Source organism: Centruroides sculpturatus, unplaced genomic scaffold, assembly GCF_000671375.1.
Source record: "Centruroides sculpturatus isolate CEXI.00-Female unplaced genomic scaffold, Cexi_2.0 scaffold512, whole genome shotgun sequence".
NCBI lineage: Eukaryota > Metazoa > Arthropoda > Arachnida > Scorpiones > Buthidae > Centruroides > Centruroides sculpturatus.
In genome coordinates, this window is record NW_019384734.1 from 232,296 (window position 1) to 250,022 (window position 17,727).

The 17,727-nt window shown below is 26.2% G+C and overlaps 1 protein-coding gene across 1 annotated transcript in view; it reads right to left on the bottom strand.

Annotated features, from left to right (window-relative positions):
• LOC111628246 (neurexin-3-like) overlaps nt 1–17,727 on the bottom strand; it is a 131,653-nt gene that overhangs the window by 67,027 nt on the left and 46,899 nt on the right. Inside the window, exon 7 of the mRNA XM_023371995.1 lies at nt 3,678–4,022. Coding sequence (XP_023227763.1) covers nt 3,678–4,022 — 345 coding nt within the window. The remainder of the gene's footprint in view (nt 1–3,677; nt 4,023–17,727) is intronic.

Below are 17,727 nucleotides of genomic sequence, written 5' to 3' on the forward strand. Positions count from 1 at the left end.
ACTTCTTACGAATTAAAATTCCTGGGAAAAAGCCCAGAAATTTTTCAGGGGGTAGTCCGTCCAGGTATGTCGGGCCTCGTCTCTCATCACACGGCCGCCCCATTATGGACCAGGACGAACCCATAAATGGACTTGTTAAAAAAAATGCCTTGTTAATATCGACACGGAAAAAGAGTTTTAAAAAATTCAAATAATTTTCATTTAATGCGTAAAGTCGGATCATATTTAATAAATAAAATTATTAATAAATTAATACAATGATATTTTTCGTATTATTTTTATACCAGATAATCAAAAACGTGAGTTAGCGATGGCAATTATGTTAATTATTAGTTTTTATTACTCTATATCGGTCACTTTATTATACAGTATTATGCGATATTTATAATGATATATTTCGATTCAATTTTATTTGTGCGTGTTGTTAAGGTATTTTTTTTATTATTATTATTTGAATGATTAAAACAAGAAAAGTTAACCTCATTACGCATGTGCAAGTTGACTAGGCACATTGTTCTGTTCGTTGGATGCCAACGATTTCTGCACTGATGACATTCAAAATGTATACGAATGATGTAATCAGGAGATGAATTAAATGGAGCTCCGGATACTAAAAAAGTGTCATAAGACGAGTTCAGTAAATAAATTAAGTGCGTCAGTTCATGTACGGATCGGTTAGTAAAAGAACCGGTTTCAGTGCGTAGCGTTCAGAAAACAATTGCTTCCATTGCCAGAATTAAATGCACTGCGTTTAGACTTAGTTTTTGGTCAGTGCAAGAATATGGCTGCTCCCACTTGTTACCGATTTCGTTGCGAAGAGTACGAATTTTCTTTATTTTTGAATGAAAATATTACCTCAGACAATAGAAAATGGTACGTATGTTATGTAAATAATGTTGTATAATATTCTGTTTTGGAGTAATAGCGAAACCTTGTAAGACATTTCGACATTTTGAAAGCACGCACAAAGAATCGATTCTTTGTTATAATTTCCTGAGCATTAAAAAATACTTTTCCGGAATCCGAGTTTATTTACTGAACTTGTCTATAATGTTTATAGGAATACGACTCTTGCAGATAGAGTGAGAAATAAGTAAACAACAATTCAAATCGGTGTGCATGCTCGCCTGCGCGGTAACAATTTGAGCAGTGCGCAGCCGCGCAACTTAGAGGGAACATTGAATACAAGTATAATTGCGCTGTTCTTAGACTTGCTTCAGGCGCAAAAATTATTCGGAACGATCCGATTGTAAAGATTGGCTTATTGTTATTGACATACTGAAGCATCTTACATTTTTATAAATATGCATTATTTCCTATTTATTTCTTTATTGGTTGTGCGTACGTATAGCAAGTTTAATACTATGAGTATAATCACAACATGGAATCTACTTTTTATGGACTCTTTTCACCTTGTGGGCACTAAGAGAGTGTTTTTAATCAATGTCATCGTAGGTTTGGCCAGACCTACAATGGGTGGTTAGGTGATGAGGGACGAGATCGGATATATCAGGGACGGACTACCCTCTAAAAATTCATGGGGGTCTTCAAACTTCCAGATTCGTTTTAGGATCCCTCAGAGCGATATGCTGATATCTTAACCGCCCGGCCATCCGATTGTCAAGATATGGAATCTGTTGGACATCCTATATAAATAATAAACCAGAAAGAAATCTAGATTTTTCCTACCACAGAACAGATAAAATTTTTAAATGTAACTTTTAAATTTTATTTTATAAAAATACTTTTTATGCAGAAATGTAGGTTTTTAAAATAATTTGTGCAAAATTTTATTTAAGCTCTATTTCAAGATAAAACAGTAGACTAATAGACCTGTTCTTGAAATTATTTAAATTTAATAATGATGATAATAGTTATAATAAAGTTTTAATAAGTTCCATTAGAACTATTATCATTAATAATTCATTTAAGAAATTTTCAAGAATTCAAAAATAGAAATCTTATAGTTGGCAATTATTAATTCATGTTAACTGTGAGACAGCCTCACCTTTGAAAATGAAATATCGAATGAATCAAAGATAGTTTGCTACATACGTGGTACCCTTCACTCTCATACTTATTGTATTATATTATATACAGTATATATGTTTATATATATAATATATAAACATATATAAATGTGTGTGTGTATTTATATATTTATAATTAATTAATTTCTATGATCACAGAATAATTACAAACATAGTAAAGAAAATGAATATTGAACAAAAGTAATAAAACGTTTAAAAAAACACTTGATTTCAAAAAAATTAAACGGCACTGTTTAACAATTAGAGACGTATTTGATCAGAGAAGTGATCAAACAATCTGGTACTCGAAGAAAATGAGTTAAATCCGGATTCTTCAATTCAAAAACTTACAGTTGACAACTCTACGAAACCTACAAGCTTACATCACTTGTCGATAGAGTCCTACAACGTCTATATTACAAAAAGTTCAAATTGCAGAAAAGAAATAGGCTACTGTATTCTTTTCAAACTACGAAACTTTTTACAGTAATTAATTTTTCGAAAAATATGGATAATGCATTATATTCAATCACTTATAAAACTAATAAATTTATGCAGAATACTTATTGAATAAGTTACACTTGGTTCACCTTATAAATAAGATATTTTATTCTCAGTTTGACAAGAATGAAAATTATTTTTGCTATTGTGCAGTGGAGGAAAAAAGTTATCTAATGTGAAAATTTAACGTATTAAAGATGGCTTACTACCATTTTTTTTAAAAAAAACCAAAATTCACGTTGAATTTTTTTAAACAATTTTAAACTTTAAAATTTTTATTTTAGAAAAAGATACTCCATAATCAATCACAGAACTGTTAAAAGTACATAAAGAGAGAATATGTTTTATGTATTGGTAAAGATATTTTATACAGGTTTGTGAAAGTTCAATGTTTTTACTTTTGGCTATCGAAAATATGGAAAAATGATAGTTTTACATAAAAATGGATTTTAAATTTGCGATGCGATCACTTCTGATAACCGTTGATTTTATATTACAAATATTTTAAAGATCTTAAAAACTTTTTATTTTCTTTTGAAAAGTCAATTGTTGAAATGATAATCAAATAAAAGTAGGCAGATATCCAAAAATGTGATATACAAATTAGACTCTTTAACTGCAAAGATCTAGTTAATGGAATTATCAAAGTCTTTATTTGTTTAAAATATGAGTTTACGGATTATATTAAACAGGATATTTAATGTCAATAAAGTATTTAAATTTTAATTACAAACCTTTAAACTTAAATCTTTAAACAGAAGTTTAAATCTAAACTTTCATTTAACTATTTCAAAAAGTAAATTGTATCTATAGCTTTATAAGTAATTGTTCAATATGCGATACAATTTTTCCATTAGAAAAATAGCATAAAAGGAACGGATTATAAATTATGATTTTAATAATATTTAAATAAAATGAAATTAATTAAAATATTTGCATCAGTCGGANAATTTGATGCAATGCAATCATTAGAAACTCACATTGAGTTAGCTGTTAATTGTAATGGTGAAACTGCCATTGACACTTTTTTAAAAAAAGCAATTAGTACCCTGTAACATGTATTGTGTATCTAGTCCAGGTTAATAAGAATACATATTGAAAAAAGTGAAATATAAAAATATATGTAATTTAAAAGAATAAAATTTATATCACAATTGCATTTAATTTAATAAAGAAATAAATGGTTACTAATTTTCTACCTGAAGTTGTAAAATCTACTGAAGATTCATCAGTAGTTATTCTTCCTGATTTTCCAGTTTTACGAAGAGAGACTGTATGCCAGTGACCATCAGCAACTTTTCGAGAGGTAGCTTGAACTTTAACAGTGTCAGATCCCAGATTTAATAATAAGAATATGTGGCCATCTAATAGTTCTAATGCAAAATAATTTCCTTCAGTACCACCGTTATATAGAAGGACGGCATTTGGTTCATTAGTTCGGAACTTAAGATTTAAGCTACCACCACGTTTACTTTCCCAAGTGGGCAAAACCTATAAGAAATTGCAATTTTTTTTCAAAATGAATAATAATTATTTTAAAATTAATATTATACTGTAGTAAATTTAAACAAAAATTAAATATAATAAAATGTTAATATAATAACTACATAAAATTTGTATTCTTAATCAATAAATATAAAATTTAAATTAATGAATCTTATCTTTTTGTTTTGTAACTTTTTAGTCTCAACTTTTTACAACAAAAAAGAAAAGTAATGACAGAGATGGTGAATTAAGTTCTCCATATTGATAAATTTTATCATCAATATTCAGATTTAGTTAAAACATTTCATATAAACATAGGCTATTCTGTGAAATATGTATAGCCTACAGCTAAATTGCAGCTGAACTGAAAAACATAACATTTCTATAACTGAGTCAAAGATGTTGATTGGAAGATTTTTGAAGTTATATTAAATAATTAACACACAATAAAGCAGATAGTTTGAAATGAATTGATTCAATACTAAGATATCAAAATTTTCTTTGCATCAAGATTCTGTAGTTAAGAAAACGATATAATTGCAAAGAATCCTGTCAACCTCAAAATTTTCTCTCCTTTTGTATCTTATTTTCAATATATATTAAAAATAACTAAGCAGAATTAATGAATTTTTAACATTTGTTTAAAGAATGTTAACATTTCTGGCCTGGTTAACAGACCATCAGGTGTGGACAACTATAAGTAGATGCCAGTGTCGGAAGAAAGATGGGATAGTTCCCAACAGAGTAAACAATTGAGGTCTATCCAATCTTCCAACGCTTTCAACTCTGTGCCTGCAGATGGTCTAATAACCAGATTGAAAATGCTAGTATTCTTTAAACTTCATCCACTTGAAAAAAAGGTTTATTGATCAATTCAGCTGAGTATTCACAGTGGCTACTTTAATCTTGTTAAATTAACTAAGGTCTGAAAACTATGATGATGCATTATAACCAGCATTAATTATAAGTAATACCTCTCAATTGTAATTGTATATATTTGCAATAGTACACTATGGCAATATATGAATACTGTGACTTAAAGCATTTTCAGAATTGTAAACAATAATTAAAAAAAAACAATTTTTAAAAACTACATTATATTGTTCAAAAATAACTTCTAACAATAAAAATATATGTTTATAATAAACTGTATAATAATAACGAATGTCCATAACATCAATATTGATAAAATTAGAAAATAAAAAATGTAAACAATATAGTATCTGGTTCATGTCTGAAAATATTTCTTTCTGATGCTATTTGATTATAGTTTGTAAACAGTAAAGATATATGATACCGTATTAGATTTTATTCTTGACCAATAAAATGACTTTTCAATATCATTTATCCTCCAATAAGATCAAATACAAATGCAAACTTTTTTGATATCACTTCATATTCATGCCATATATTATAATAATTTAATTAGGATTATAAGATTTATTTAAGCTTCTTATTATAATGAAATTATCTTAAAAATATTTTAGAAATTTTAATCTCATTATTTCCAAATTGAAGAAATAAGTTGCTGTCCAAAATACTTCTTTTGCCTTTACATTAAAAATTTAAAAAAATATAAAAACATTAAAAATGTAAAATTTTGTTCAGTGTATTTTTCAAACATTTAAAATTTAGATTTTCATAAATTTGCAATTTTTATTAACTAAAACTTATATAGAATTAACTAAGCCTTATACATTTTACTTATTTAAATATGCTGTGAATACATTATCTTATATGAATATTAAACAGAAATTTAAAAAAAAATGTTTGAATATATAAATTTAGAAATTAAAAATAAAAAACTGTAGATACAAAAATCTGCTGTTAGTTTTAATTTAAATTAGGAAGCTTTTTACAAAATTACAAGATTCTAATATACTGTAGTAAAAAATAAAACAACAAATAAGAATTTTCAAATAGCACACTAAAACATAATTTAAATGACTATGAAAAACATTATTATTAAATTTTCTAGTTATAAATTTTAATTGATAAAATAAAATAGAAATATAAAAACTAGTTTAGGTCACAAAGCTTTTAACCTTTAAATAAAATATGTTTCTTTTATTCCATTACGATATCAATTCCATTATCTGATAAAATAAAGTTTCTAAAAAATATTTCTTCTTCCTTTATTCATTTAATATAACAAAGTATATTTTTTATAACATTATGGTATCAGTATATCAATTTTTTTTAATAAATATACAGTTAATTTCATTTTTCCTACACAATTTTGTCATAGTTACTTAACTTTTCATAGATGCTTGTGATACTAAATACTGTATATATAAATATATTTTATATTTATTCATTTTTTCTGTATTTATTTCACAGAGAAATCTAAATAAACTTCTGCTTTTTCATAATTCAGCAAAATAGAATTTAAAAAATTAAATTATATGTGTAGTGAATAATATATTAAGAAAATATTTACCTTACTGTTATACAGATTTTATAGTTTATTACTAATCATGATTTGTATTATTTAAAAAATGAATGTATCAAAATTTTCTTAAGCTTTAAAACAAAATATACTTCAGAATACATTTTTTCAATGTTAGATAATTTTTAGGGGAAAAAAAATCTACTTTTTTATTGTTTTTATATTTTACTGATAAATTTCATTTAATAATTCTGTTTATATTTTAATAAGAATTGTTTGTAAGTAATTAATATATTTACATATTTCTAAATATTTTAAAGTTAGTTAATTGATTAATTAACAAACTTAAAAATTTGCTTTATTAGAATTCATTAATTTACATTGAAAATTAGTTTCCAACAACCAAACCCATACAAAAGTGCTTTTGTATCTCTTGATAGGTTCAATTGTCCATTATCATGAGATGCAAAAAGTACTCCAGAAATTGTAAATTAGCTCCAATAAAATAGATTTTTTAAGTTCATTAAAAAATGGGGTTTTATTCATTTCTTATTATTAAAGTAAATATTCCTCTGATAAAATTTAATATAACTATATAAAAATATTATTTTCACACAGATTTTATATTTTTATTTTAAAAAAGACGTTAGAGACAATTGTAAAATCCTAATGATTATCTTCGACGTTCTATACTGTACAATAGGATAAACTTCGCGATTAATGGAAAATAATTAACTTATCTAATCTAACTTTTTGTTAAATTAACTTGAACTGAATACTTTATCATTAAATGACAGAGTTTTAACTACTATTCAATTATTGATGAGAAACATTCCAATTATGGCATCGGAAAATAAGTTCCTGCAGCGATGTCTCATCACAGATAATATTAAATTTCAATAAATTGTTCAAAATTAAACCATACGAATTACTACTAAATCTAATTAAAATTAAATTCATTTCTTCTTCGCGAGTTTAGGCTTAAATAGCTGTTCTAAGTTTTCTAACATCCGTTAAAATAAGTTCTCCCATAGTAAATCACAAGTCGGAATTATCGAATGGATCGTGAATTATAGAGAGAGCTAAACATATACTTAAAAATAATTATTTAAAAATATATTTGTGCAGAATGATTAGCAAGTTTATTAAAAATCATACGAATCGATGAAAATGAGAATAGTGAATTCAGTTATTTAGCGACTCGCTTCATTTATGTGAGAGACGAAAACTTTCTCTATCCCTTTCATATAATAATTGATGATGGGATCACTGAACAGACAAGTGAATCAATCTGGTACATGAATCTACCAGGAGAATAAATACAGTATCTGTCAATTTACACGCGAAAAATCGCCGTAGATAACACGGTAAAAGAAAGCCTATAATCGATTCATTACGTATTAAGAAGGTAACTAATATAAAACTTGTAAAGTTTGAATTTTATTAACAATTTTCCATTAGATTAACTTTAACAATTTTATATTAGTAATTTTTCGTTACGCTGACATTAAACAGTTAACAGGAAATTCTAACGAGAATTTCTTTTTTCGTAATCGTATAATTTCCCGTCATCAATATTTAATACTTAATAATAATAATTTTTCTACTAAATTTTTTCTTCTTCTGATTTCGAATCTTTAAAATTTTTAATTTCAATAAATCGGTTTTAACTCAACTCGTTTTCTTTCATTACTTTGATTACTTCTCATATTACAAACAGGGCCGTGCCTATAGATGAAGCGGAGAAGATTCGCGAGTTAAACGGACTTGGATGCAAATCAAAACAGTATGGTTGCCATGTGGGGTTAGAGTAATCTCCTATCCCGTTAGCGCGTGAAATATATTTTAGCCTATAAAAACTATGCCAATTAATCTGTCTGATATTTTAGCATAAACTGGAGAAGGGTCAAGGCCGTTAGTCAAAGTAGTAGTAGTTTTGCCGTGCAGAATTAATGGATAAAGTAATTCAGAAATTTCTACTTTATGTCAACAGACAATATCAAAGGCCATCCACACACTAAGATTTATATGAAATGCGATAAGTAACAATAAAGATAAGTAAACAAGCAAGAAAGACACTTTACTGGATGTGTTATATAATTTCAGATATAAAAGATTGGATTTACATGTGAAGCTGCAAAGCTGAGGCATGTAAGTATATATTTACTTGTTTATATTAATCTGTGAGTTTATTTTAGGAAAAAAAAGTAAAATTCTATATAATCCTTAAAAATTTTGACTTAATATTTTGTTTTAATCCCATATTGATATTTTATACTTTGTATTCTATTATTATCTAATTAAATGCCATTAATAGAATACAAATTATAAAATAGTAACAAGAAATATTGTACTTGTACAACGCTCAAATCTATAAAGAACTTTATACTCGTATAATGGCCAAGCGGTTAAAGTAGCAGCCTAGCGCTCTGGGAACCCAGGATCGACTTCTTACGAATTAAAATTCCTGGGAAAAAGCCCAGAAATTTTTCAGGGGGTAGTCCGTCCAGGTATGTCGGGCCTCGTCTCTCATCACACGGCCGCCCCATTATGGACCAGGACGAACCCATAAATGGACTTGTTAAAAAAAATGCCTTGTTAATATCGACACGGAAAAAGAGTTTTAAAAAATTCAAATAATTTTCATTTAATGCGTAAAGTCGGATCATATTTAATAAATAAAATTATTAATAAATTAATACAATGATATTTTTCGTATTATTTTTATACCAGATAATCAAAAACGTGAGTTAGCGATGGCAATTATGTTAATTATTAGTTTTTATTACTCTATATCGGTCACTTTATTATACAGTATTATGCGATATTTATAATGATATATTTCGATTCAATTTTATTTGTGCGTGTTGTTAAGGTATTTTTTTTATTATTATTATTTGAATGATTAAAACAAGAAAAGTTAACCTCATTACGCATGTGCAAGTTGACTAGGCACATTGTTCTGTTCGTTGGATGCCAACGATTTCTGCACTGATGACATTCAAAATGTATACGAATGATGTAATCAGGAGATGAATTAAATGGAGCTCCGGATACTAAAAAAGTGTCATAAGACGAGTTCAGTAAATAAATTAAGTGCGTCAGTTCATGTACGGATAGGTTAGTAAAAGAACCGGTTTCAGTGCGTAGCGTTCAGAAAACAATTGCTTCCATTGCCAGAATTAAATGCACTGCGTTTAGACTTAGTTTTTGGTCAGTGCAAGAATATGGCTGCTCCCACTTGTTACCGATTTCGTTGCGAAGAGTACGAATTTTCTTTATTTTTGAATGAAAATATTACCTCAGACAATAGAAAATGGTACGTATGTTATGTAAATAATGTTGTATAATATTCTGTTTTGGAGTAATAGCGAAACCTTGTAAGACATTTCGACATTTTGAAAGCACGCACAAAGAATCGATTCTTTGTTATAATTTCCTGAGCATTAAAAAATACTTTTCCGGAATCCGAGTTTATTTACTGAACTTGTCTATAATGTTTATAGGAATACGACTCTTGCAGATAGAGTGAGAAATAAGTAAACAACAATTCAAATCGGTGTGCATGCTCGCCTGCGCGGTAACAATTTGAGCAGTGCACAGCCGCGCAACTTAGAGGGAACATTGAATACAAGTATAATTGCGCTGTTCTTAGACTTGCTTCAGGCGCAAAAATTATTCGGAACGATCCGATTGTAAAGATTGGCTTATTGTTATTGACATACTGAAGCATCTTACATTTTTATAAATATGCATTATTTCCTATTTATTTCTTTATTGGTTGTGCGTACGTATAGCAAGTTTAATACTATGAGTATAATCACAACATGGAATCTACTTTTTATGGACTCTTTTCACCTTGTGGGCACTAAGAGAGTGTTTTTAATCAATGTCATCGTAGATTTGGCCAGACCTACAATGGGTGGTTAGGTGATGAGGGACGAGATCGGATATATCAGGGACGGACTACCCTCTAAAAATTCATGGGGGTCTTCAAACTTCCAGATTCGTTTTAGGATCCCTCAGAGCGATATGCTGATATCTTAACCGCCCGGCCATCCGATTGTCAAGATATGGAATCTGTTGGACATCCTATATAAATAATAAACCAGAAAGAAATCTAGATTTTTCCTACCACAGAACAGATAAAATTTTTAAATGTAACTTTTAAATTTTATTTTATAAAAATACTTTTTATGCAGAAATGTAGGTTTTTAAAATAATTTGTGCAAAATTTTATTTAAGCTCTATTTCAAGATAAAACAGTAGACTAATAGACCTGTTCTTGAAATTATTTAAATTTAATAATGATGATAATAGTTATAATAAAGTTTTAATAAGTTCCATTAGAACTATTATCATTAATAATTCATTTAAGAAATTTTCAAGAATTCAAAAATAGAAATCTTATAGTTGGCAATTATTAATTCATGTTAACTGTGAGACAGCCTCACCTTTGAAAATGAAATATCGAATGAATCAAAGATAGTTTGCTACATACGTGGTACCCTTCACTCTCATACTTATTGTATTATATTATATACAGTATATATGTTTATATATATAATATATAAACATATATAAATGTGTGTGTGTATTTATATATTTATAATTAATTAATTTCTATGATCACAGAATAATTACAAACATAGTAAAGAAAATGAATATTGAACAAAAGTAATAAAACGTTTAAAAAAACACTTGATTTCAAAAAAATTAAACGGCACTGTTTAACAATTAGAGACGTATTTGATCAGAGAAGTGATCAAACAATCTGGTACTCGAAGAAAATGAGTTAAATCCGGATTCTTCAATTCAAAAACTTACAGTTGACAACTCTACGAAACCTACAAACTTACATCACTTGTCGATAGAGTCCTACAACGTCTATATTACAAAAAGTTCAAATTGCAGAAAAGAAATAGGCTACTGTATTCTTTTCAAACTACGAAACTTTTTACAGTAATTAATTTTTCGAAAAATATGGATAATGCATTATATTCAATCACTTATAAAACTAATAAATTTATGCAGAATACTTATTGAATAAGTTACACTTGGTTCACCTTATAAATAAGATATTTTATTCTCAGTTTGACAAGAATGAAAATTATTTTTGCTATTGTGCAGTGGAGGAAAAAAGTTATCTAATGTGAAAATTTAACGTATTAAAGATGGCTTACTACCATTTTTTTTTAAAAAAACCAAAATTCACGTTGAATTTTTTTAAACAATTTTAAACTTTAAAATTTTTATTTTAGAAAAAGATACTCCATAATCAATCACAGAACTGTTAAAAGTACATAAAGAGAGAATATGTTTTATGTATTGGTAAAGATATTTTATACAGGTTTGTGAAAGTTCAATGTTTTTACTTTTGGCTATCGAAAATATGGAAAAATGATAGTTTTACATAAAAATGGATTTTAAATTTGCGATGCGATCACTTCTGATAACCGTTGATTTTATATTACAAATATTTTAAAGATCTTAAAAACTTTTTATTTTCTTTTGAAAAGTCAATTGTTGAAATGATAATCAAATAAAAGTAGGCAGATATCCAAAAATGTGATATACAAATTAGACTCTTTAACTGCAAAGATCTAGTTAATGGAATTATCAAAGTCTTTATTTGTTTAAAATATGAGTTTACGGATTATATTAAACAGGATATTTAATGTCAATAAAGTATTTAAATTTTAATTACAAACCTTTAAACTTAAATCTTTAAACAGAAGTTTAAATCTAAACTTTCATTTAACTATTTCAAAAAGTAAATTGTATCTATAGCTTTATAAGTAATTGTTCAATATGCGATACAATTTTTCCATTAGAAAAATAGCATAAAAGGAACGGATTATAAATTATGATTTTAATAATATTTAAATAAAATGAAATTAATTAAAATATTTGCATCAGTCGGATTACATACGATATATTAATAGCATAATACTTTAATCATTATTAACTAATTGATTATAAATTCTCCATAGATGGCTATATAGGCCTAATTGATATTCCTTAATCGCTTATTATTTATGAAACTAGAGACTTTCTGCAAACAAATGCTAATTGACGATTTGCTTCTGATAACAAAATCATATAAATTAGAGATTTGCTAAATAATTTTAAAGTTTTATAATATTTTAATTAATTTTGATAAATTTCTAAATATTTTTTACATTTATTATATTCATATTTTATCATTAAGTTGTATGCTGGAATATAAATAAAACTTTTACCATTTAATTAAAAGGAATTTATTCAAAACGAGCAATTATTAAATTGCCGGTCTTCAATTTTTAATCATGTTTTAAATTTATTTAATTTAAAATATATGCTCTCCGCCTTAAATTAGTAGTAGCTTATCCCTGTACGTTATACTTTTCCGTTAACAATCGAGTCGTGTCGGTCATCTAACTCCTTTCAGGGGAAAAGTTTTGAATTGAAATAACGTGTCTTCCGGTTTTCAACGGAAGTTCGTATATAGTTAATGGGACTTCCTGTCCCTAAGCTTTACGTTTGTGGTCTTTACGTTCATCTATATGATTCGTTCTCAAGTTTAAGGAAAGACGGACAGACGGACGACAGTGGGCATTTATAGGTCTACAATTTTTTCAAACTGCAGTCCAATTATTAGTAAAAATGACAAGAATCTCTAACATAATATCACCAAACAATAATAATAATAAATTTTCTTAAATTTTAATATATATTGTATACATTACGTATCAAATATCCGTATCATATATGTAGGTCTATATATAGGCTTATATATCCTACATATAGTAAATATAGTAGTAAATCCTACGTATAGGACTTAAAATTTCCTTAAATTTTAAAATTTACACATGATCAAGCTTCTACATGCTTTAATGTGATACGATTTTCAACTAAAAACGTAACCCCCATAAAATGATATCGATAAACTTTTACAATATCAAATTGAATTTTTAATAGAATTTATTTTAAAGTTATTGAAACAGTGTTTTTCTAACATTAAAAATCGCTAAATCCGCTGCATTTTTCAGTGAAAAGTTGTATTCTATTCGTTTATGAACAATAAAGCAATAGTCAAAAATAACTGTTTATGTCGATTCTACGGACCTCTCCAAACACTACCAGCATTGCAACTACATCAAGTTGAATTCGCTTAGAAGTATTCAACTATTGAATACTTATATCACAATACAAGCAATTTCTTTCAAAAGGATCCGTAAAATCCAAATATATTTTCTTTATTTTTGAATGTTTCGTTATGTTTAGATTAAACAGATGGAATGACATAATTTTCTTTTTTAAAAAGTAATTGTTTAAAGTCAGAGAATTATTTTAATAATTATGAAATATTAAATAAAATTATTAAATATTCCCAAGATAATTTTTACATTTTTATGTGTTTATAAGACTTTTTTTTGGTCGAGAAAATAACTAATTTAATTTAAATAAGCTTCGACAATAAAGCCAAAAAAACAATGCTTTATTTGATGTTAGAAATATATTTAAATAATTTAATGAATAATTGTGTTATTCAATATTTCTGCAATTTGTAAGAAAATTAAGTGTAATAAAATATATTCAAAATGACATGGGATTTGCTTACTACACGAATTTTGGCCTCGGAGTATTTTTTCTGAAAATCTATCTTCTAAATTCGGTTATAAAACACTTTTCGCAATCGAAAAAAAGAAAATCGCATAAAAATGTGAAAAGCTGCAGCACAGTTTCGATAATAGCGCCTAAGAGAATTTACTTTCTGAATGAAATATAATAAAACCGATAATTCTTGGTAAAGTTCAATATTATTTTTATCAAATAATACTTAACCATTAAATATAAATATAAGTTATAAATTTTCATTGCATTATTAGAGCTTTGATTAATTCATTCCATATACTTTCCTGGATAAACCGTATAATTTTATTACAATTTTTTTTATTATTATTTCAGAGCGCATTTTTTTAAATATAGATTTTAAACTCTAAAACCTTTAACTTTCTCATATATTTACGCATAAGTAATAATAATAACTAAATACAATATATATCAGTAACTTTTGTTACTTAATAATGATATTGAAGCAGTATATTATACAGTAATATACTGTACATCTATTCATAGATTTTTAATATTATGAAATTCATTTTCTAATAACAGCCAAAGTCATTATGTCACTAATAAATTCTATTGTTTCATCATTTACAATACATTATTATCAACAATTTTCATTAAAAAAAGTTAGGTAATCGTTTAAAATTTATTACACTGAAGCCAGTTACTAACAAAAGAATCATTCTTTAGTCAACTTCATACAACGTGATGCAAGTTTTATCGATAAAATAAAACATTTAGATAAGCATTTAATACCTTCCTATATAAATTTTTCGTCTTGCTCTTTATTTTCATTCAACATATTGTAAATTGTTAGCTTATTTTACGAATTTTTGCATTAATTTTAATACGTCAGTTAAAATATTTTAAGTGAAGATTAAAAATTCATCTTAAAAATTTAAGTAAAGATAAAGTTTAGATTTCATCAACATTGAAGAATATTAATGAAATCTTCAAAGTTTTAAATAAATTTGTAGTACTTCTTTCCTTATTTACAAGCTAATATCTATAAAACTATACAATATATTACATACTCATTAAATACAGTAAAATTCCAGTTATCCGGACAATGATTATATGGATTACCCACGACTTTGTTAATAATAAATAGGCACGTATGTATATGTACTGTACTGAATGTGCATGCAAAGTAATTTTTTTTCTAAATGTAGAAAATAAACTATATTCATTTGTAGATACATTTCCTCATTTAATATTTCACTTGCACATAATTATGTACACATGTACGGTACATAATAGGGTGTTTGGATAGAAAAAAAAGAGACTATTTTAAACAAAACTCCAATTGTCCGGATAATTGTAAAGCCGAAGTCCTAATTAATTCGGATAATTGCAGTTTTACTGTACGTATTTAAACTATGCACATTTCTTAAACATTTAAGCGTGTAGTTCAACAGACATACATAAAGATGTGTTAATATTAATTAATACGAATGTATCATTTCAGTTACGTTGAATACCAAATTTTGACGAAATTTAAAAATCTTTCACATTTTTAATATATATTGTATACATTACGTATCAAATATCCGTATCATATATGTAGGTCTATATATAGGCTTATATATCCTACATATAGTAAATATAGTAGTAAATCCTACGTATAGGACTTAAAATTTCCTTAAATTTTAAAATTTACACATGATCAAGCTTCTACATGCTTTAATGTGATACGATTTTCAACTAAAAACGTAACCCCCATAAAATGATATCGATAAACTTTTACAATATCAAATTGAATTTTTAATAGAATTTATTTTAAAGTTATTGAAACAGTGTTTTTCTAACATTAAAAATCGCTAAATCCGCTGCATTTTTCAGTGAAAAGTTGTATTCTATTCGTTTATGAACAATAAAGCAATAGTCAAAAATAACTGTTTATGTCGATTCTACGGACCTCTCCAAACACTACCAGCATTGCAACTACATCAAGTTGAATTCGCTTAGAAGTATTCAACTATTGAATACTTATATCACAATACAAGCAATTTCTTTCAAAAGGATCCGTAAAATCCAAATATATTTTCTTTATTTTTGAATGTTTCGTTATGTTTAGATTAAACAGATGGAATGACATAATTTTCTTTTTTAAAAAGTAATTGTTTAAAGTCAGAGAATTATTTTAATAATTATGAAATATTAAATAAAATTATTAAATATTCCCAAGATAATTTTTACATTTTTATGTGTTTATAAGACTTTTTTTTGGTCGAGAAAATAACTAATTTAATTTAAATAAGCTTCGACAATAAAGCCAAAAAAACAATGCTTTATTTGATGTTAGAAATATATTTAAATAATTTAATGAATAATTGTGTTATTCAATATTTCTGCAATTTGTAAGAAAATTAAGTGTAATAAAATATATTCAAAATGACATGGGATTTGCTTACTACACGAATTTTGGCCTCGGAGTATTTTTTCTGAAAATCTATCTTCTAAATTCGGTTATAAAACACTTTTCGCAATCGAAAAAAAGAAAATCGCATAAAAATGTGAAAAGCTGCAGCACAGTTTCGATAATAGCGCCTAAGAGAATTTACTTTCTGAATGAAATATAATAAAACCGATAATTCTTGGTAAAGTTCAATATTATTTTTATCAAATAATACTTAACCATTAAATATAAATATAAGTTATAAATTTTCATTGCATTATTAGAGCTTTGATTAATTCATTCCATATACTTTCCTGGATAAACCGTATAATTTTATTACAATTTTTTTTATTATTATTTCAGAGCGCATTTTTTTAAATATAGATTTTAAACTCTAAAACCTTTAACTTTCTCATATATTTACGCATAAGTAATAATAATAACTAAATACAATATATATCAGTAACTTTTGTTACTTAATAATGATATTGAAGCAGTATATTATACAGTAATATACTGTACATCTATTCACAGATTTTTAATATTATGAAATTCATTTTCTACTAACAGCCAAAGTCATTATGTCACTAATAAATTCTATTGTTTCATCATTTACAATACATTATTATCAACAATTTTCATTAAAAAAAGTTAGGTAATCGTTTAAAATTTATTACACTGAAGCCAGTTACTAACAAAAGAATCATTCTTTAGTCAACTTCATACAACGTGATGCAAGTTTTATCGATAAAATAAAACATTTAGATAAGCATTTAATACCTTCCTATATAAATTTTTCGTCTTGCTCTTTATTTTCATTCAACATATTGTAAATTGTTAGCTTATTTTACGAATTTTTGCATTAATTTTAATACGTCAGTTAAAATATTTTAAGTGAAGATTAAAAATTCATCTTAAAAATTTAAGTAAAGATAAAGTTTAGATTTCATCAACATTGAAGAATATTAATGAAATCTTCAAAGTTTTAAATAAATTTGTAGTACTTCTTTCCTTATTTACAAGCTAATATCTATAAAACTATACAATATATTACATACTCATTAAATACAGTAAAATTCCAGTTATCCGGACAATGATTATATGGATTACCCACGACTTTGTTAATAATAAATAGGCACGTATGTATATGTACTGTACTGAATGTGCATGCAAAGTAATTTTTTTTCTAAATGTAGAAAATAAACTATATTCATTTGTAGATACATTTCCTCATTTAATATTTCACTTGCACATAATTATGTACACATGTACGGTACATAATAGGGTGTTTGGATAGAAAAAAAAGAGACTAT